At 47.7% G+C, this 20,774-nt stretch overlaps 1 protein-coding gene across 3 annotated transcripts in view; it reads right to left on the bottom strand.

The window, feature by feature from the left end:
* The window catches only part of LOC141052268 (extracellular serine/threonine protein kinase FAM20C-like), a 127,999-nt gene extending 107,459 nt beyond the window's left edge, over positions 1-20,540 (bottom strand). For 2 of the 3 annotated variants that reach the window (XR_012220771.1, XM_073549448.1), the window contains exon 1: positions 12,228-12,844. Coding sequence is in view for 2 of the 3 variants with exons in the window: in XM_073549448.1 (XP_073405549.1) it covers positions 12,228-12,670 (443 nt within the window). In the remaining variant the exon portion in view is untranslated. Of the gene's footprint in view, positions 1-12,227; positions 12,845-20,392 lie in introns of those variants that run through there. The other variant, XM_073549449.1, reaches the window with a different exon arrangement.
* Between the last annotated feature and the right edge of the window lie 234 nt (positions 20,541-20,774).

The following is a 20,774-nucleotide window of genomic DNA, read 5'->3' as shown; positions in this document are numbered from 1 at the left end:
TGTGTGAAAGACTCTAGACGACACGTCATTCTTCTGTGTCTGCTCACACACATCTATTTCACCTATTTTGCATGCTGGTGGGTCTCTTAATAATTGACTTGACCGTATTTAGATTAAATTAATGAGTAATTACAGCAGTATTTCTAGACAGGAATCAATAACTCAGATACCTACTGTAGATCCAATATATCAAAAATATTTGCAGCTGAACGCTCCGATCCAAACCGCCGGCGGCAGTGCCAGGTATTGAGACGAGAGACTCGCACGAGTTTCTCGCATTGCACTCGCAAGTTTGACCCCGGCCTAAATAATTTTTTCTTTATAAATTTGCCGAGGTTAAAAATATCACACTGAGCTTTAATCTCTCATGCTCTATAGCGCTCCTTAATTCTTCTGATGGGTTTCAGAATTTGTATCCTCACCAATCAAACATCGATGGCCAATCTAATGGAAATGGGTCGCCCTCCTAGGGCTGTGGGGTACTCGGTACTGGGCCGGTCTCTCAGAGGGGAATGTCACAGCAGCGGTGACCCGGTCTGTGGCCCTGGGCGCCCATGTAAAAGGGGTAGAGTGGCAGAATAAAGTTTATGAGTGATTCGTGACGCCACCTGTGGTATTCGGCAATGAAGATGTGAAGCCGACGCTGCAGACAGATCCTCTGGGACAGGTGGTGTGGTGCAGCAATGATGGTGTAGCCCTACACAGGCAGGGCTGTAGTCCCAGGGCAGTGTAGATCGGTGTTGGGGAAGAGGGTGCAGTGTCTGGCACAGAGATGTAGCAGTGCTGGAGAAGTTGCAGAAAGAAGGCAAGGACACAGCGGAATGTAGTTTCTTTACCATTACTTTGTAAGTGCAGTCCAGGGTCCAGATTACAGATGGAACAGGAGCTGATTAGCCTGGAAGCAACTGAGGAATCTCTCTATGCAGATAGGTTGTGTAGTCTGCTTCCTAGCGCTGAGGTACATCCAGTACTGTGTTACACTGAAGTTCCTCCTTGTTCCCTCTCAGATCTACCTCGTATGGCAGACAGCTGTTGCCTTCTATCTCTTCTCTTGGCTCACCTGTTGCTGTTGTGCCTCCGAGTCTTAAGTGGGAATAGAGCATTTACAGCTTCCTATTCCTCTGGTTTCTGTTGCAGGACCTTCAGTATCCATACAACCATGGAGACCAGGCTCCAGATCATGCGCTCCAGCTGGGAACGAGCTCTCAACTCCGCTCAGTCTCCCAGCTTCTCTCTCCATGTCTACACACTTCGCCCTCCTCAAAGAACTGACTAATTTCCCTTCCTGGCCCTCAGAGACCTCTCCTTCCCCAATTCTGGTTCAGAGCTCCCTCTGCTGGCTCAGAGTGGGAACTGTGTTGCATGTTATGGTTAACTGCTAGAGAGACCCTTCATTGCTTCCAAGCCTGACATCACCCTCCCTGGAGGAAGGCAATGCCACTCTGGCGACCATACTCCTGGGGGCGCCACATTCCCCCCTAGTGCAATTCAGTACTCCTGGACTGATAATATGTTCATATATGGTTTTTTTTAACACATTAACACTTATAAATGTACAAGATTTAAATAAAAAAATGAAAAATACAAAAACAAAAAGCTCCAAAAATAGTCCTGTGACGATTAGTCCATGCGTCAATGTCCATGGTCCATTCCTGGGCAAATGGTGAACTATGTACAAAAGAAGTTTTTGACCACACCTAGTCCTGTGGCCTAATTGTCCATCAAAACAAACTGGAAAATTCAAAAAGGGGATTTCTTACAGAGTCTCTGTAGGCACAAAACTTAAACTTTGCATATATACATGTACAGGTTAACATTTACATTATTTGCATAACTTATTTAGATGCGAAACTTGAGGGGTGGTATGCCTTGGGTACTACGGACAGACCTGCGTAACACTGGTGTGGGTAAACTGGGTAGTAGCCGTCTACGGACTCTTAGACTCACCATGGGTATGACAGATTCACCACTGGCAAGGCGAGGATTCTCTGGCTCCACTGCTGGTGTGGCATCTGCTACCTGAACTTCCTGATTTTCAGAGTTCTCTTGAGTCACTTCTTGTACTACCAGTTGGGGAAAGGTCAAAACTGGCACCACTATGGCATTATTCGCTCTAGTCCAATTTGCAGGGAATTCTCCAAGTACAGTGCTGACCTTTTCTTCTTCCTCTATGGGTTTGATGTTGTTTTGCTCTTCCATTCTTTCTTTTAACTGGCCAGGGCACAATTTCAAATGATCCCTCGATACTGCTGCTGAGGTTTCTCCCCCATCCTTACTGATAAGGCACACCTTGGTGTTATCGAAGTTTGATGGTAAGATGGTGTAGGGTTCAGCTTCCCATTGGTTATCTAATTTATGCATCCTCCTCTTCCTTTTTAGGACTTGTTCTCCTGGTGACAAGGGAACTGCAGGTGCATGGTGATTGTAGTGCCATTCTTGTTTTTGTCTTGCCTGAGCTAGACTCTTTTCTACACACTCTTGTACTCTTCAATACTGTTACTGCATCTCTGTGTCCCAGTCAGCATCTGGTGACATCACCTCAGGTGTAAGGACTCCCATATCCAAATCAATAGGCAGCTTGCCAGGCCTCGCTCTCATTAGGTAGGCTGGAGTGCAGTTGGTGGAATTCACAGGAATGTGGTTGTAGAGGTCTACCAGATCTGGCAACTTTTCTGGCCACAGATTCCTCTCTTCCAATGGCAAGGTCTTCAGTAGGTCGATCACCACCTGGTTCATCTTTTCACACATGCCATTGGTCTGTGGATGGTACGGTGTTGTCCTGATCTTCTTGCAACCGTACAAGTTACAGAATTCCTGGAACACTTCCGCCTCAAAGGCTGGACCTTAATCTGTAAGCACTCGCTCGGGATATCCGTGTGGTCGACAAAAGTGCTGTTGGAAGGCACTGGCTGCTGTCCTGGCTGTTTGATCCTTGACAGGCACAACTACCTAGAATCTTGAGTAGTGGTCAATGATGGTAAGAGCATAAATGTAGCCTGAACGGCTTGGAACCAGCTTCACATGGTCCAGGGCGACCAACTCGAGTGGTTGTTTGGTTATGATTGGCTGCAAAGGAGCTCGCTGGCTGTTACGGTCCTTTCTGCGCAGGTTACATTGTCCACACTCCTGGCACCAATTTTAAATAGCCTTCCTCATACCATCCCAGTAGAATCTCTCCCGGAGCAAAGCCTCCAACTTCTTCCATCCAAAGTGTCCAGCTCCATTGTGGTATGCTTCCAAGACCATTGATGCCTCCCTCTTTGGGACTACCACTTGCCAAACCAACTCATGAGTGCTGGCATTGATACTCCTCTGACACAGCTTTCCTTCATAGATGAACAGCCGGCCTCTTTCCTTCCACAACTGCTGGGTTTCTTCAGGAGCATCCGACTCTGGGCGTGAGTCAGCTTGTGACAGTAGCTCCTTCACCAGGCAGACTGCTGGGTCGCTATCCTGGGTTTCTGCCCAGTCATGATGAGGCAATGGGTTTAGGGTGGCCTCTTTCAAGACAGACTGTTTCTCACTCCTTGAGCACGTTGGGCCGCAATTGGCCGGTGGAAGGCAGGTAACTCGATTTCTTCAAGTGCCTCAGCGTCTTCTCCTGCATCTGGCAGATTAGCCATTCTGGACAGTGTATCAGCATTGGCATTCTTGTGCCCTGCTCGATACTTGATGGTGAATTCATAGCTAGACAGCCGAGCCATCCATCGCTGCTCCAGTGCACCTAGCTTGGCAGTTTCAAAGTGAGTCAACGGGTTGTTGTCCGTGAAGATGGTAAACTTGGCTGAAGCTAGGTAATGCTTGAATCGTTCAGTCACAACCCAGACTATGGCGAGGAACTCCAGCTTGAAGGAACTGTAGTTGTCAGGGTTCCTTTCAGTGGGACGAAGCTTCCTGCTGGCGTAGGAGATCACTCTTTCTTTCCCATTCTGTACCTGGGACAGTACTGCTCCCAGTCCCACGTTGCTGGCATCAGTATACAACACAAAGGGTTGGTCATAATCTGGGTAGGCCAGAACTTAATCTCCTGTGAGAGCCATCTTCAGTCGAGTGAAGGACCTCTCCAGCTCCTCATTCCATTCGAATGTAGGACTGACTCTGCTTTCTGGCCTTCTTGGGCTGACCCACCAGAAGATTTTGCATAGGAGTGGCTATCTCAGTGAAGCCTTTGATGAACCTTCGGTAGTAGCCCACCAGCCCGAGGAATTGACGTACTTCAAGCAGGTTGCTGGGCTTCTGCCAGTCCCGGATGACTGTGACTTTGTCAGGATCCGGTGCCACACCTTCTGCACTCACTACATGACCGAGGTACTGAACCTTGGGCTTCAGGAGGTGGCATTTGGAAGGCTTAGCCTTCAGGCCAAAGTTGGACAAGGCTTCAAACACCTCAGCCAGGTGCTCCAGATGGTCTTCGTAAGTCTTGGAGAAAACAATGACATCATCAAGGTACAACAGGACTGTGTCGAAGTTCTTGTGCCCAAGACAGCATTCCATTAGCCGTTGGAATGTCCCTGGAGCGGTGCAAAGCCCAAATGGCATGTAGTTGAACTCACGGAGACCCATTGGGGTGGTAAACGCTGTTTTCTCCTTGTCTGCCTCTGCCACGGAAACCTGCCAGTACCCACTAGTGAGATCTAAGGTGGAAAAATAGTTAGCAGTTTTAAGTGCAGCTAATGACTTCTCAATTCTGGGTAATGGGTAGGCATCTTTATGTGTAATGCTGTTAATTTTTCTGTAATCAACACATTCTCATGGTACTATCCTTCTTTTTAACAAAGACTATTGGGGCTGCCCACGGGCTATAACTGTCTCTGATCACTCCAGCTTCCTTCATTTCCCGCAACATACCTTTGGCACACTGGTATTGTGTTGGGGGTATAGGCCGGTACCTTTCTTTTATGGGTGGATGGTCTCCAGTGGGGATATGGTGTTGAACCCCTTTTGCCTTCCCAAAATCTAGAGGGTGTTTACTGAATACCTGCTCATACTCCTGAGTCACTCGGTAAACCCCATTCTTTTGGTATGAAGGGGTGGAGTCAGTCCCCCACCTGCAGTTGCTGGCACCATTCCTCCAGCTGCTTTACAGAGCCATTGTCCTCCACCTGGTCGGATGAGACCAAGGGCTCTGCTGCCTGCATTGCGTTGTTACTGACAGTAAGCAGCTTAGCAACTGTGGCATACCGAGGTATTGTGGCCTCCTCCTCCCCACAATTCAAGAGGCGTACAGGTACCCTCCCTTTACGGACATCAACTACCCCTCTGGCAGTCAGGACAGTGGGCCTGCTATCAGAGTACACTGGTTCTACCATTGCCTGGTAATCTTTTCCTCTGAGGCATAAGGCTGCCCGACACCAAATCAACATTTCACATCTTGGGGGTATTGCAAATGGGAAAGAATCCCTCACTCTGACGCTGCCAATTTCGCCGCCAGAGTTCTACCTGCTGTCTTTGCATCAGGGCTCTGATTTCCTTCTGCAGGACTCGTTGTTCACTGGAACCAGCAGTCTCAGCCACCTGTTGCAACAAGACAATTACCTCGGAAAGACAATTTTCAATCACATTGGTACCAAGAGTCATCATTGGGTTACATTCTCGTCGATCAATATCCACAACTATCAGACCTTGAGATTTTAACTCTACTTGACCCACTTTAACAGTAATTTCTTTACATCCCACTTGCGGTAAAGACTGACCATTACTGGCAACTACTGTGAGTTCATCACTTGGGCCGCGAGTAAGTTCAGAATCAGCCCAATACCGCTTGTAAAGGATATAGGTCATAGTTGTCACCTGGGAGCCAGTGTCCAGCAAAGCGTTCATGGGGATGCCGTCAATCACCACTGGGAGGACTGGTCTCCCTCCAACATACTTGGCTCGCCAGTTCTTTGGGCCTTGTGGTCCTACTCCTGGGGGTTGGCCCTCTGCCCCAGGGGTTGCTCGTTTAAATAGCAGAATCTTGCGATGTGGCCTGCCTTGTGGCAGTGATGACAGATGGGACATCCGTCCTGGTCATAGCGATCGTTGTTCCTTCCTCAGAGTGGCGGGATCCTCTTCTTCTTTAGCCACAGGACATCCTCTGGACTGGAGGCGAGCTGGATCTTCTCCTTGGAGGATACCTGCAGGGACTGCACGGTTTTAGCAAGTGCAGCCATACCCTTGGTCAACTCCTGGACCTGAAGACACAGTTCTGCAGATGGATCTTTGTCCAAAGTCTGTGCATCAGCCTCCACAGGGATGGAAGGGAGAGATGTTGCTTCCTGGTGGTATGTAATCGCTGGACGCCTAGGGGGCGCTGGACGGCTAGCAGTTGGTTCATGCAGCACCCGAATAGCCCTGTCTTTGAAATCAGCAAAGTCCAGATCAGGGTTCTGTAGGGCTATGATGCGCAGCTGTGCTCTGTGGGTACTGGATAGGAGTCTCTCAATGAATTTCTCCTTTAACAGTCCGTCTCCATCTTTCACACTGTCTGGGTAAATCTGCTTGACGGCTCACAGCGCCTCCTGCAGGTTAAGAGCATCGTCCCGTATACTGTCCTGCGCTTTCTGCTTACACCCAAAGAATCTCATCTTGATTTCAGCGGCAGTGCGGGTGTCAAAGGTGCTTCTTAGCTTAGCCAGGATTCTTTTAACAGTCTCTTTATCAGTGTCCTGCCAGGCTTTTACTTCTCTCTGTGCTGCACCTGTTAGCTGCCCAATAAGGATGTTCACCTTCTGACTTTCAGAGGATACTCTTCAAACAAACTGCACAGTCTCTCTTTGAAGTCACTCAGGGTATGTGACTCCCCTGAATACTGCGGTAGCCACGCTGTTCCCGGTATGTAAGGCATAGACAGCGGCATTATGGGGACCGCTGCGGTGGGCGCTGATTCTTGCGGTGCTCTGGAGGCAACACGGGCTGCTGGATCCAGCGGAGCTGTTGGAGCCGCAGCCGCGTTGGGCCCTGCATCTTGCGGCACTGAGGGGTTGGTGGGGGCATTCGCCGCTGTATCGGCGCGTGCCTCTGACATTCTCTTTTCCCCTAGTTAACGTTAGCCAGGCCCCGGGGGTTGAGCAGGCTGGATGATCGGGGTTGCAGGCCTCTGCTCCTCCCACCTCTCGCGCGGGCCTCTTCCCGCGCGGCACTTCACTTCTTCGCGCTCTTCGGCTGGCTCTGCTCACGACGGCCAGCCTCTTTGGTTTCCTGCGCGTGCCAAGCAGCAGGATAATGGCGGTAATGGTACAAACAGTCTAATGCATACAACACAGTCTCTGGCACACAGGACCCGGGGACACCGGGCTCCGTAAATCCTGTTTGTGACGCCAATATGGGTCGCCCACCCAGGGCTGTGGGGTACTCTGTACCGGGCCAGTCTCTCAGAGGGGAATGTCACAGCAGCGGTGACCCGCTCCGTGGCCCTGGGCACCCATGTAAAAGGGGTAGAGTGGTGGAATAAAGTTTATGAGTGATTCGTGACGCCACCTGTGGTATTCGGCAACGAAGATGTTAAGCCGATGCTGCAGACAGATCCTCTGGGACAGATGGTGTAGACCTCCACAGGCAGGGCTGTAGTCCCAGGGCAGTGTAGATCGGTGTTGGGGAAGAGGGTGCAGTGTCTGGCACAGAGATGCAGCAGTGCTGGAGAAGTTGCAAAAAGAAGGCAAGGACACAGCGGAATGTAGTTTCTTTACCTTTACTTTGTAAGTTCAGTCCAGGGTTCAGATTACAGATGGCACAGGAGCTGATTAGCCTGGAAGCAACTCAGGAATCTCACTATGCAGATAGGTTGTGTAGTCTCCTTCCTAGCGCTTACTTGAGGTACATCCAGTATTGTGTTACACAGAAGTTCCTGCTTCTTGTTCCCTCTCCGATCTACCTTGTATGGCAGACAGCTGTTGCCTTCTTCTATCTCTTCTCTTGGCTCACCCGTTGCTGTTGTGCCTCCGAGTCTTAAGTAGGAATAGAGCATTTACAGCTTCCTATTCCTCTGGTTTCTGTTGCAGGACCTTCAGTATCCATACAACCATGGAGACCAGGCTCCAGATCATGCGCTCCAGCTGGGAACGAGCTCTCAACTCCGCTCAGTCTCCCAGCTTCTCTCTCCACGTCTACACACTTCGCCCTCCTCACAGAACTGACTAATTTCCCTTCCTGGCCCTCAGAGAGCACTCCTCCCCCAATTCTGGTTCAGAGCTCCCTCTGCTGGCTCAGAGTGGGAACTGTGTTGTATGTGATGGTTAACTGCTAGAGAGACCCTTCATTGCTTCCAAGCCTGACATCACCCTCCCTGGAGGAAGGCAATGCCACTCTGGCGACCATACTCCTGGGGGTGCCACAGAAAAATATTAAACTTTTATAAAAACCTGTTTAAACTCTTTATTATGAATAATTTTCCATTTTTGAGCGTTCCCCTCTTCCAATAGCCATAACTTTTTTATTTTCTGAGATCCCTAACATTCTCATTTTTACATTTAGGGAGATGTAAGGGTGCTTGTTCTCTGACGAGTGCGCAAACTTTTCTTTTTCACCATTTTGGGGTACATACAATGTTTTGATTGCTTCTTATTCCATTTTTAGTGAAGCTGTCGCAACCAAAAAAAATATAATTCTGTTGTTTAATTTTTTTTTCCTTTGTGGATTAATTTTTTTGTTGTTGATAGATCGGACTTTTACGAACACTACTATACCAAATGTGTTTACTTGTAAATTTGTGATCTTTAAAGGGAAACTGTCACCCTTTTTTTGCCCTATGAGCTGCTGGCATTGACATCAGGGGCTTATCTACAGCATTCTGTAATGCTGTAGATAAGCCCCCGATGTAACCTGAAAGATAAGAAAAACATGTTAGATTATACACATCGGAGGGGGTGGTCCGGTCTATTGGGTGTCGCGGTCCGGTCCGACGCCTCCCATCTTCAAACGATGCTGTCCTCTTCTTCCCTTCCTGTAGTGGCTCCAGCACAGGCGCACTGCTCTGCCCTGTTGAGGGCAGAGCAGAGTACTGCAGTGCGCAGGCGGCAGAAGAGTTGACAGATTCCCTTTAAGTGCCACTGTCAGAGATTGAAACAGTGTTTATTGGGTTAACAGCAGTAATTGGAGCTTGTCTCTAATCACTGCTTTCACTGGCAGATGCCGGTTGTTCAACGCAGCTTGTATCTACCGAACATAATGTGGACTCAACTCCTGAGCCCGCGCAACACACAGGCAGATGAAATTGAATATGCCAGTATAGTATGTTCAATGTCAGTAAGGAGTTAAAAGCCTCAGCTCTTTATAGAAGGATTCCTTGATGATAAACTGATCATAGGATGCTCACACATTTTTGTTTCCCCCTTCTCTCCAAGGCAGCAGGGGATTCCACCCCTTCCAGTACCTTCCTACCTTTAGGTGCTGCTTAAACCCCCCACACTTAATTTTACCGCCATCCTCGCAGAGAGCAGGTGTCACCACTGTGGTCTCTCAGGCTCATTATGCCTGAAGGTTCTCACTTTTGAAGGTTTGTACTTTATGAGATTTTTTCATCACAATTGTTTATTTTGCTTGTTTTATGAGTGAATGATGCACTCAGCTAACTCAGTTATAGTTTGAGCTTTTTAACACTATTCCAAAAAACTTTCAGGGGTAAAATGTTGCACACAGCCTGGAGAGTATCCCACATAAAGTAAATTAAAACATAACCTTTAATGAACCATTAAAAGGACATAACACACAAAAACATTACAAAAAAGTGCTCATGTGAACCAGTGCTCAATAAAAAATGGTTTGGTCTCACCATTGGTATTAGATATAGCATTCCAGCATCAGGGCTTTTCCTGCTGGAGAGACTATCCACTCATGGGGAGCCGAGACATGGGAAAACCAGTGTTAGGGTAAAGTATTCCCCTACACTCCCTGTCATGCCCCAGCGTTACTCCTGTCCTAACAAGGACAGACCCCAAGTGGATCCTGTAGTGGACATCCCCACTGATAAGGGGAAAAATAGACAGAAGCTCTCTACGCCACTTGGTAGTGACAGGGACAGTCACACTAGTTTGTTAGGCTCCTCGCCACTGCAGGGCCTGTGGACTTAATGGATAACACTAATTCTATATATCCTTTCCTACTGCTTTATATCTATTTGACTCCCCTGATGAATCCCCACCATTGGGGAAGAAACGCGTAGGGAGCTTCTATTTTTCCCCTTATCAGTGGGGGTGTCCACTACAGGATCCACTTGGGGCCTGTCCTTGTTAGGACAGGAGTAACGCTGGGGCACGACAGGGAGTGTAGGGGAATACTTTACCCTAACACTGGTTTTCCCATGTCTCGGCTCCCCATGAGTGGATAGTCTCTCCAGCAGGATAAGCCCTAATGCTGGAATGCTATATCTAATACCAATGGTGAGACCAAACCATTTTTTATTGCGCACTGGTTCACATGAGCACTTTTTTGTAATGTTTTTGTGTGTTATGTCCTTTTAATGGTTCATTAAAGGTTATGTTTTAATTTACTTTATGTGGGATACTCACCAGCCTGTGTGCAACATGAATGAATGATGCAAAGTTTGTCAATATTTTTTTTTAGAAATTAGGGTTATCTTACAAGTAAGACGGTTTAGGAGATAGTTGTGGAATTTGGGTACTTTTTGTTTTATTATATTTATGGTTATTATATGTTTTTTTGCATCTGATTTTATGTACTCTCTTTTAATCAGTGATTACTTATAGAGCCCAGAAATTGAGATTATTAGATATTAGAGTTTCTAACTTGTGGCTGTCAGGTTCTAACCTAACCTGTGCCTGCTCCCAAACTCAGGAGTGACAGAGATGTGCCTGACCCAGGGAAAAGGGGAGTCCGTCACTCCCAAAATGCATTTTAAACAGGCTATATAGTGTTGTAGGAGACTTAGCCTCTATAACAACCATAGTAGCACTGTACACTGAGTAGCACTGTATGTTACTGAGAAAATAACTTTTAATTCCTATGCAAATGAGGAGGCTTTGGTGCACCCTTGGTGTGGCCAAGAGTTTGGTGAACTGTTCTCCTCTTTCACATATTTAGGTCCTTCCCCCACTTCTGATTGATTGTAGTCACTTCCCAGAGCGAGCACTGTGTGAATGCAGCCAGCGTGTGTGACTGTGCATATTTTCCTCCCTGTCTTCTTTCGTCAGACACCACTTGATGCACCAATACATCCAAAAGTGCAGTGAGCGGCGTCAGACACGTGGAGGAGAATGAGCGCAGACACTGCATGCACATAAGGTTGCGCACACACTGGCAACATGATCACTCTGAGAAGTGAGAACGGTCAATCAAGAGGGGGTAGGGCCCAAATATGCAAATGAGGTGGCATAACTGCACAAAACTCTTGCCCACATCGGGGGTGCACTGAATCTCCTCATTTGCATATGAATTAAAAGTTATTTTCTCAGACTTTGTACCAGTAACAGGTACAGTGCTAGTATGGTTCTATAGGGGCTCCGTCCCCTACAACACTGTATAGCCCATTTAAAATGCATTTTGTGGGTGACGGATTCCCTTTAGCCCCCAACAATTGGCTATAATCTGTGGAAAACCTGGCAGCAATGGTCACAACGAAATCAACAGGCTCTTTGCAATATATGGGCCTATACAGTGAGACACTTTGTAGTTGCTTTCAATAAATGTCCTCTTAGGCCTCTTTCACACATCAGTTTTTTGCCTTCAGGCGCGATCCGGCTTTTTTTTGTAAAACCGGATCCGGCAAAATGCAATGCCGGATCCGGTTTTTCCCCATTGACTTGCATTAGCGCCGGATCGTGCCGGATGGCATTGCGTTTCATCCGTTTTTTGCCGGATCCGGCAACTTGTCTCATTCCGGCGTCTGGAAAAAACGGCTACTGTAACGTTTTTTGTCTCCGGCGAAAAAGCCGGAAGCGCCGGATCCGGCGCTTCCAGCTTTTTGCTACAATGAAAGTCTATGGGCGCCGGAATGCGCCGGATACAGAAAAAGACGGATCCAGGCACCGGATCCGGTTTTTTTAAGTCTGCGCATGCTCAGATCCAATTGGCCAGCCGCCAGGAACAGAGACGGATCCAGCAAAAAAACGGATCCGTTTCCACAGTTCTCCAAAATTTATGCCGGATCCGTTTTTTCTAAAAAAAGCCGGATCCTGCCTGACGGCAAAAAACTGATGTGTGAAAGTAGCCTTACTGTAACTTAGCATTCGCTAATAGGAGTTTTTACAATGGTCGTTCTACATAAAACAACTCACTTGATAAATGTTACTCACCATTCATCACTCCCGCTGCCTTTCAGGGTAAATCGTTCCTCAGCATTAACTCTGAAAAGCTTGTCCTCTTCCTTGATTGCAGGCATCAGGGAATTATAGAGAGGATGTTGGAAGAGAGATGCCAGTTTTGATCCTTGATATGTTTTCCATGAATTATTCACAATTTTTGCTCTTGCTTCTGAAACTTTCATGGTCTGACTTCCATCCACCGAGGACCCATTACTGCCACTAAAATCTTGCAACGTTCTTACAAGTGGCGATTTCCTCGCCAGGTGTATCTTGGCTTTGGGGTGGTTTTGAGGTGGACAAGAGCATGAAACTGTAGTAGAAAAAGAAAAAATATCCAGCGCAAAATGCATTAAAAAAGTAAGGAAGAGAAGGGACAGCACCACCAACTTGAACCTCCTATGAGATGAAAATCTTAGACGCCAAAACATTTTCATTTCAATAAGGGAATTAAAAACCTTGATATTAAATCTTTAGAGCTTTGAGTTGCAAATTCATTTAAGTTTCAGACAGTAAAAGCCATTTAGATCACTTTTATCCAGTCATAATTTCTGATTCAGAGACTGCAACCAGCGATGACTCCTGATGTGGTCAGAAAGAGGTCAACTTTTCATTTGGTAAGTTATTTGAGCGCTTTGTCAATAGAGATCAGACTTTGAGATAGCAAGGTTTAATCAATAAGTGTAGCTCCAGCCAATAAGTTTGGCAATACCCCCTGGAAACTAACTCGTTACCTACTAACCACTGGACGTAAGACAACTAGACCAACTCATGTGTAAACTATCTGAACTGACAAAATAACAATATTGTTTATCTGCAACATCTACTATATAATTGTCTAATTCTGTCTGTCTGTAATGGAAATCCCACCTCGCTGATTGGTCGCGGCAGTTGCTTAGTCGTTGTGGCAACACGGCCACATTGCTTATTGTACAGGCACATTACAGCCGTTAAAGGCATCACTGCTGCGTTGCTCATTACACAGGCACAGTCCTGTACATATTCTGGAGTGCAATACATTAGGTAACAGCAGAACAGTGACTGCAGCTCTGGGTGTAACTGGAGAACAATACATTAGGTGACAGCAGAAAAGTGAATGCAGCTCTGGGTGTAACTGGAGTACAATACCTTAGGTAAGATCTGAACAGTGACTGCAGCTCTGGGTGTAACTGGAGTACAATACATTAGGTAAGATCTGAACAGTGACTGCAGCTCTGGCTGTAACATGAGTACAATACATTAGATAACAGCAGAACAGTGACAGCAGCTCTGGGTGTAACTTGAGTACAATACATTTGGTAAGCTATAAACAGTGACTGCAGCTCTGGCTGTAACAGGAGTATAATACATTAGGTAAGAGCAAAATGGTGACTGCAGCTCTGGGTGTAACTGGACTACAATACATTAGGTAACAGCAGAACAGTTACTGCAGCTGTGGGTGCAACAGGAGTACATTAGGTAACAGCAGAACAGTGACTGCAGCTCTGGGTGTAACTTGAGTACAATACATTTGGTAAGATCTGAACAGTGACTGCAGCTCTGGCTGTAACAGGAGTATAATACATTAGGTAAGAGCAGAGCGGTGACTGCAGCTCTGGGTGTAACTGGACTACAATACATTAGGTAAGAGCAGAACAGTGACTGCAGCTCTGGGAGTAATTTGCGTACAATACATTAGGTAACAGCAGAAGAGTGACTGCAGATCTGGGTGTAACTGGAGTAAAATACATTAGGTAACAGCAGAACAGTGACTGCAGCTCTGGCTGTAACGGGGTACATTAGGTAACAGCAGAACAGTGACTGCAGCTCTGGGAGTAACTGGAGTACAATACATTAGATAACAGCAGAACAGTGACTGCAGATCTGGGTGTAAATGGAGTACACTACATTAGGTAACAGCAGAACAGTGACTGCAGCTCTGGGTGTAAGAGGAGTACATTAGGTAACAGCAGAACAGTGACTGCAGATCTGGCTGTAACTGGAGTACAATACATGAGGTAACAGCAGAACAGTGACAGCAGCTCCGGGTGTAACAGTAGCATAATACACTAGATGGTGGCCCGATTCTATCGCATTGGGTATTTTAGAGTCTCTGTTAAAATACAAAATAGTTATATACTCACCTTCTGACGACCCCCGGACTCTGTCCCTCCTCTCACCACACTCCCGGCATCTTCCGGTCCCAGTAATGCTTAGCGAGAAGGGCCAGAGATGACGTCACTCTCGCGAGAGCGCAACGTCATCAGCGGTGTTTCGCGCTAAGCATTACTGGGACCGGATGATGCCAGGAGCGTGGTGAGAGGAGAGAAAGAGTCCGGGGGCCGTCGGGAGGTGAGTATATCACTATTTTTTATTTTAACAGAGACTCTAGAATACCCGATGCAATAGAATCGGGCCACCATCTAGTCTAATATAAAGAGAAAGTGTCAGTGAAATATCGGTCGACTTACTGGGTACAAAATACAGCATGAACAAGTTATTGGTGCAAATTTTTAGTTTGGGCTTGCAAGACATTGCATAGAATTTATTTTATTCATTTTCAGCCGCTTATAAAATATCAGCATAGTCCAACGTGCTGTAAAGAGAGTATCATCATTCACATTAGTCCGTGTCCCTTAAAAGCAATGGATTAAAAACAGGAATTATATATATATATATATATATATATATATAATTTTATATATTGTTTTTATATAGATTGACTGAGCTCCTGCAGCACTTAAACAACAGTCAATTAGATCATTGTCAGCACTTAAAGTGGTTTTGAGTGTTTTGGCTGCAACAGTGACTTTACTTTGGACTGTTTTCATCACTGCTGCAGCTAATCACTCAGCTCGGTGGCTCATACCATCTACATCAGCAGAGCAGCTGCAGCAGTGATGTACGCAGTCAAAGTAGCGTTAACTCTGCAGCCAAGTGTCGTCAGCACACATGAATATATGAACTCCCTATTGCTGTAAACTTAAGTTACCATATATACTCGATTATAAGCCGACCTGAGTATAAGCTGAGGAAACCTAAATTTACAGCAAAACTGTGAAAACCTATTGACTCAACTATAAGTCTGATATACATGGCCTCCTCATCCCTATCCTGGTATGCACAGCCCCCTCATCCCTATCCTGGTATGCACGGCCCCCTCATCCCTATCCTGGTATGCACAGCCCACTTATCCCTATCCTGGTATGCATGGTTCCTCATCCCTATCCTGGTATGCACAGCCCCCTCATCCCTATCCTGGTATGCACAGCCCCCTCATTCCTATCCTGGTATGTACAGCCCCCTCATCCCTATCCTGGTATGCACGGCCCCCTCATCCCTATCCTGGTATGCACGGCCCCCTCATCCCTATCCTGGTATGCACGGCCCCCTCATCCCTATCCTGGTAGGCATGGTACCCCTCATCCCTATCCTGGTATGCACAGCCCCCTCATCCCTATCCTGGTATGCATGGTTCCTCATCCCTATCCTGGTATTCACAGCCCCCTCATCCCTATCCTGGTATGCATGGTTCCTCATCCCTATCCTGGTATGCACAGCTCCCTCATCCCTATCCTGGTATGCACAGCCCCCCCATTCCTATCCTGGTATGTACAGCCCCCTCATCCCTATCCTGGTATGCATGGCTCCTCATCCCTATCCTGGTATGCACGGCCCCCTCATCCCTATCCTGGTATGCACGGCCCCTCATCCCTATCCTGGTAGGCATGGTACCCCTCATCCCTATCCTGGTATGCACAGCCCCCTCATCCCTATCCTGGTATGCATGGCTCCTCATCCCTATCCTGGTATGCACATCCCCCTCATCCCTATCCTTGTATGCACATCCCCCTCATCCCTATCCTGGTATGCATGGCTCCTCATCCCTATCCTGGTATGCACAGCCAACTCATCCCTATCCTGGTATGCATGGCTCCTCATCCCTATCCTGGTATGCACGGCCCCCTCATCCCTATCCTGGTATGCACAGCCCCCTCATTCCTATCCAGGTATGTACAGCCCCCTCATCCCTATCCTGGTATGCACGGCCCCCTCATCCCTATCCTGGTATGCACGGCCCCCTCATCCCTATCCTGGTATGCACGGCCCCTTCATCCCTATCCTGGTATGCACAGCCCCCTCATCCCTATCCTGGTAGGCATGGTACCCCTCATCCCTATCCTGGTATGCACAGTCCCCTCATCCCTATCCTGGTATGCATGGTTCCTCATCCCTATCCTGGTATGCACAGCCCCCTCATCCCTATCCTGGTATGCACAGGTTCCTCATCCCTATCCTGGTATGCACAGCCCCCTCATCCCTATCCTGGTATGCACAGCCCCCTCATTCCTATCCTGGTATGCACAGCCCCCTCATTCCTATCCTGGTATGTACAGCCCCCTCATCCCTATCCTGGTATGCATGGCTCCTCATCCCTATCCTGGTATGCACGGCCCCCTCATCCCTATCCTGGTATGCACGGCCCCCTCATCCCTATCCTGGTATGCACGGCCCCCTCATCCCTATCCTGGTATGCACGGCCCCCTCATCCCTATCCTGGTATGCACGGCCCCCTCATCCCTATCCTGGTAGGCATGGTACCCCTCATCCCTATCCTGGTATGCACAGCCCCCTCATCCCTATCCTGGTATGCATGGCTCCTCATCCCTATCCTGGTATGCACAGCCCCCTCATCCCTATCCTGGTATGCACAGCCCCCTCATCCCTATCCTGGTATGCACAGGCTCCTCATCCCTATCCTGGTATGCACAGCCAACTCATCCCTATCCTGGTATGCACAGCCCCCTCATCCCTATCCTGGTATGCACAGCCCCCTCATCCCTATCCTGGTATGCACGGCCCCCTCATCCCTATCCTGGTATGCAAAGCCCCCTCATCCCTATCCTGGTATGCATGGCTCCTCATCCCTATCCTGGTATGCACAGCCCCCTAATCCCTATCCTGGTATGCATGGTTCCTCATCCGTATCCTGATATACATGGCCCCCTAATCCCTATCCTGGTATGCATGGCTCTCTCATCCCCATCCTGGTATGCGTGGCTCCCTCATCCCCATCCTGGTATGCGTGGCCCCCTCATCCCCATCCTGGTATGCGTGGCCCCCTCATCCCCATCCTGGTATGCGTGGCCCCCTCATCCCCATCCTGGTGTGTGTGGCCCCCTCATCCCCATCCTGGTATGCGTGGCCCCCTCATCCCCATCCTGGTATGCGTGGCCCCCTCATCCCCATCCTGATAGGAATGACTCCTCATCCCCATCCTGGTATGCATGACTTCCTCATCCCCATCCTGGTATGCATGGCTCTCTCATCCCCATCCTGGTATGCGTGGCTCCCTCATCCCCATCCTGGTATGCGTGGCCCCCTCATCCCCATCCTGGTATGCATGGCTCCCTCATCCCCATCCTGGTATGCATGGCTCCCTCATCCCCATCCTGGTATGCATGGCTCCCTCATCCCCATCCTGGTATGCATGGCTCCCTCATCCCCATCCTGGTATGCATGGCTCCCTCATCCCTATCCTGATAGGAATGACTCCTCATCACCCCCCTGGTATGCATGGCCCCCTCATCCCCATCCTTGAAACTCACCCCATAAATTGTTAAGTGGGATCTTCTCAATACGGCAATGTATACATAGGGATGCAGTTTGTTTTGGATGACATTTGGATTTGGGGGTGCGTTTGTCTCTTTTTGGAGGGGGTAGATCTATTTTACTTTTGCAGAGCATTTGTGCGACGTATTATGCGGTAACTCCCCATTTTTCAGTGCCAGATGATGACTTAAGTGGGGATTTGTTTTCTGTTACATAAATTGAAGATAATATTGGGACCATTTTGGAGTAAATAACATTTTTTCTATTGCTATTAAGGCTTGATTCCCATTGATTCTGTGCTCTACATTGAGCACTTACAGTGCTGTGCAAATTAATTGGGACAAAGCATTTTTTTAAGTAAAATCGTAAGTTGGTTACCAGTCAGTGGATCAAACCAGTTTTAACTGCTTTGAACAGGTGTGAGTGCCTGTTTAAAGCAGTTAAAACTGGTTTGAATCACTGACTGGTAACCAACTTACGATTTTACTTAAAAAAATGCTTTGTCCCAATTAATTTGCACAGCACTGTATATATATATTGCCATTTAAAACTGCGAAAAATATGATTTACAAAAGGTAGAACCATCAACAAGACCATTCACTATACTGAGACAGGCAAAGTTACTCTGGACTCTGTCTGACCTCTGTTCAATGGACTCCGTCTTTTTAGAGACGCAGAAAAGCACAGTCAACTGCACTTTGTGCATGTGGAAAAAACACAAAATAATTTGTAGTTATCATCCATCAAACTCAAATCGCCATTCCCACTCCCTCTTACACCATTTCTTATCATAGACAGTAACCATGAGGATGTGCAATATTCCATCTCACATGCTCCTGTGGTGGATGTACACGATTATTGTATCCTGATAATCATGGCTTGTAAATAGGCGGACAGCCATCCATGAATGAGCAAACCACTTGTTCATCAGGTGAAATGATTGTTCATCTGGCTTAAAAAGCATTGATCTCGGAAGCACATTGTCCTTGTAAACAGAGCATGTGCTGTCAAGAACAATGACAGTTAATGTGCACAGAACGATCTATTACTGATCCTCTATGAGTATATGGCATGTGATCAGTCTGTGTTAGGCTAGTTTCACACTAGCATTTTGGAGCGCTGCGACGGCCTACGCACGGCCGCCGCTAAGCCCCGCCCCCTGCAGCGCCCCGCCGGTAGCTCCGCCCACGGCGCATGACGCTGCATGCGCCCTGCATCCCCTCTCTTTATCACAGGGGGGGCACAGGCCGTGCATAGTATGCGTTTGGCGGCGCATGCGCCTTTTGACGGTGCGCCGACGCAACCAAAATGCAGCAGGTTGCGTTTGGCGCAGGTCGGCGCACCGTCAAAAGGACGCATGCGCCGCCAAACGCATACTGCGCACGGCCTGCGCCCCCTGTGATAAAGATAGGGGACGCAGGGCGCATGCAGCGTCATGCGCCGGTGGGCGGAGCTACCGGCGGGGGCGCGGCAGGGGCGGGGCTTAGCGGCGGCCGTGCGCAGGCCGTCGCTGCGCTCCAAAACGCTAGTGTGAAACTAGCCTAAACAGGATATTAAAGCATTGCCTGTCGCCAATCTGTGGTATTTTAAGGGTATGTGCAGACTTTTCGGATCCGCTGCAGATCCACAAGTGATTTACAGTACAATGTTATTCTATGGGGAAAAAAAAAACCGCTGTACACATGCTGCAGAAAAAATCCAAGCGGAAACGCAGCATTTTTTTTCCGCAGCATATCAATTCTTTGTGCGGATTCTGCAGCGTGTTTACACCCATTCCATTATAGGAATCCGCAGGTGTAAAAACGCAGGTGAAATCCGCACAAAATCACCAATAAATCCGCAGGAAATCCGCATAAAAACTGCGCGGATTATGACCTGCACATTCTGCCAAGAGATGCAGATACCGCGCAGAAAATTCCGCACAGCAATCTGCAACGTGTGCACATTCCCTAACACCGCTAGTTGGCTAGTGTAGACCGGCCTTCGATTAGAGTAGTTATATGGATTGTCTGGACCAACTCATTCATACCCACCAGTCCCAGGTCAGAAACCTGTGATTCACACAGAGTGACTGCAGACATCGAATTTGGCCAGAAAACCCCTGTAAGATACTGATGTATTATCATTTACTACACATCATGGCTACTGCCTGGAGGGGGGGTGACTGGTGCAAAGTAACACAGTAACCATGATATGTAGAAAACAATCATCCATCATCACATGCTCTTAGTCCCTCCCAGACAGTACCACTGCTATGAGCTGGGCTGAATTTAATAATCTTATAAAAATAAGTGGTTTATTATGAGATTATTATGTGCGGATCAAGCCAGGATTACTGTCTGGGAGGGACTAAGAGCGTGTGATGATGGATGATTATTTACCGCACATCATGGTTATTATCTGGGAGGCGGCTGGCAGGGTCTTATTACAATAATGGTCTGTAACTTATAATAAGCCTCCTGTCTTTCATTTTAAGACACTAATCTTGGCATGTTCTGCAGTTAATAGTTTAAAAACAATAATCCCCAGCTACCAGCTTAAGTGATATAACATTAAAAGATTCATACCAACACAGTTAGCGGGCAAATAATGAAGCAACAACCGAGGCGCTGCTCCCCAGCTGATGGCTGCAGCAAGGTGTGCATAGGCAACAGGAGGTCCAGCATGTGGGACTAATCAGGGTGCACCCAGCAGTTCCTAGTAGGAGCATCCTGGTAAGGTGTACATGCAAAGCAGGAGGTCAAACATGCACAATCTAAGTGTTGGTCAGAGGCAACTATTGTCCTGCTTGCATAGAACAGCTTTTTGTTTATCTCCAAAAATAAAGGTATATTACAATAGCGAGGTCCTCCTTTATGACCCCGAGAGTAGAAATGTCCCCAATTCTGGCCCCTATATGGTAATAATACCCCCCATTCTTGCCCCTATATAATATAATGTCCCCCTCTG

The sequence above is a fragment of the Dendrobates tinctorius genome, unplaced genomic scaffold (genome assembly GCF_039654945.1).
Source record: "Dendrobates tinctorius isolate UK_male_01 unplaced genomic scaffold, ASM3965494v1 ptg000159l, whole genome shotgun sequence".
Classification (NCBI taxonomy): Eukaryota; Metazoa; Chordata; class Amphibia; order Anura; family Dendrobatidae; genus Dendrobates; species Dendrobates tinctorius.
The sequence above is the reverse complement of the archived record's forward strand: the minus strand, read 5'-3'. Positions and strand labels throughout refer to the sequence as shown.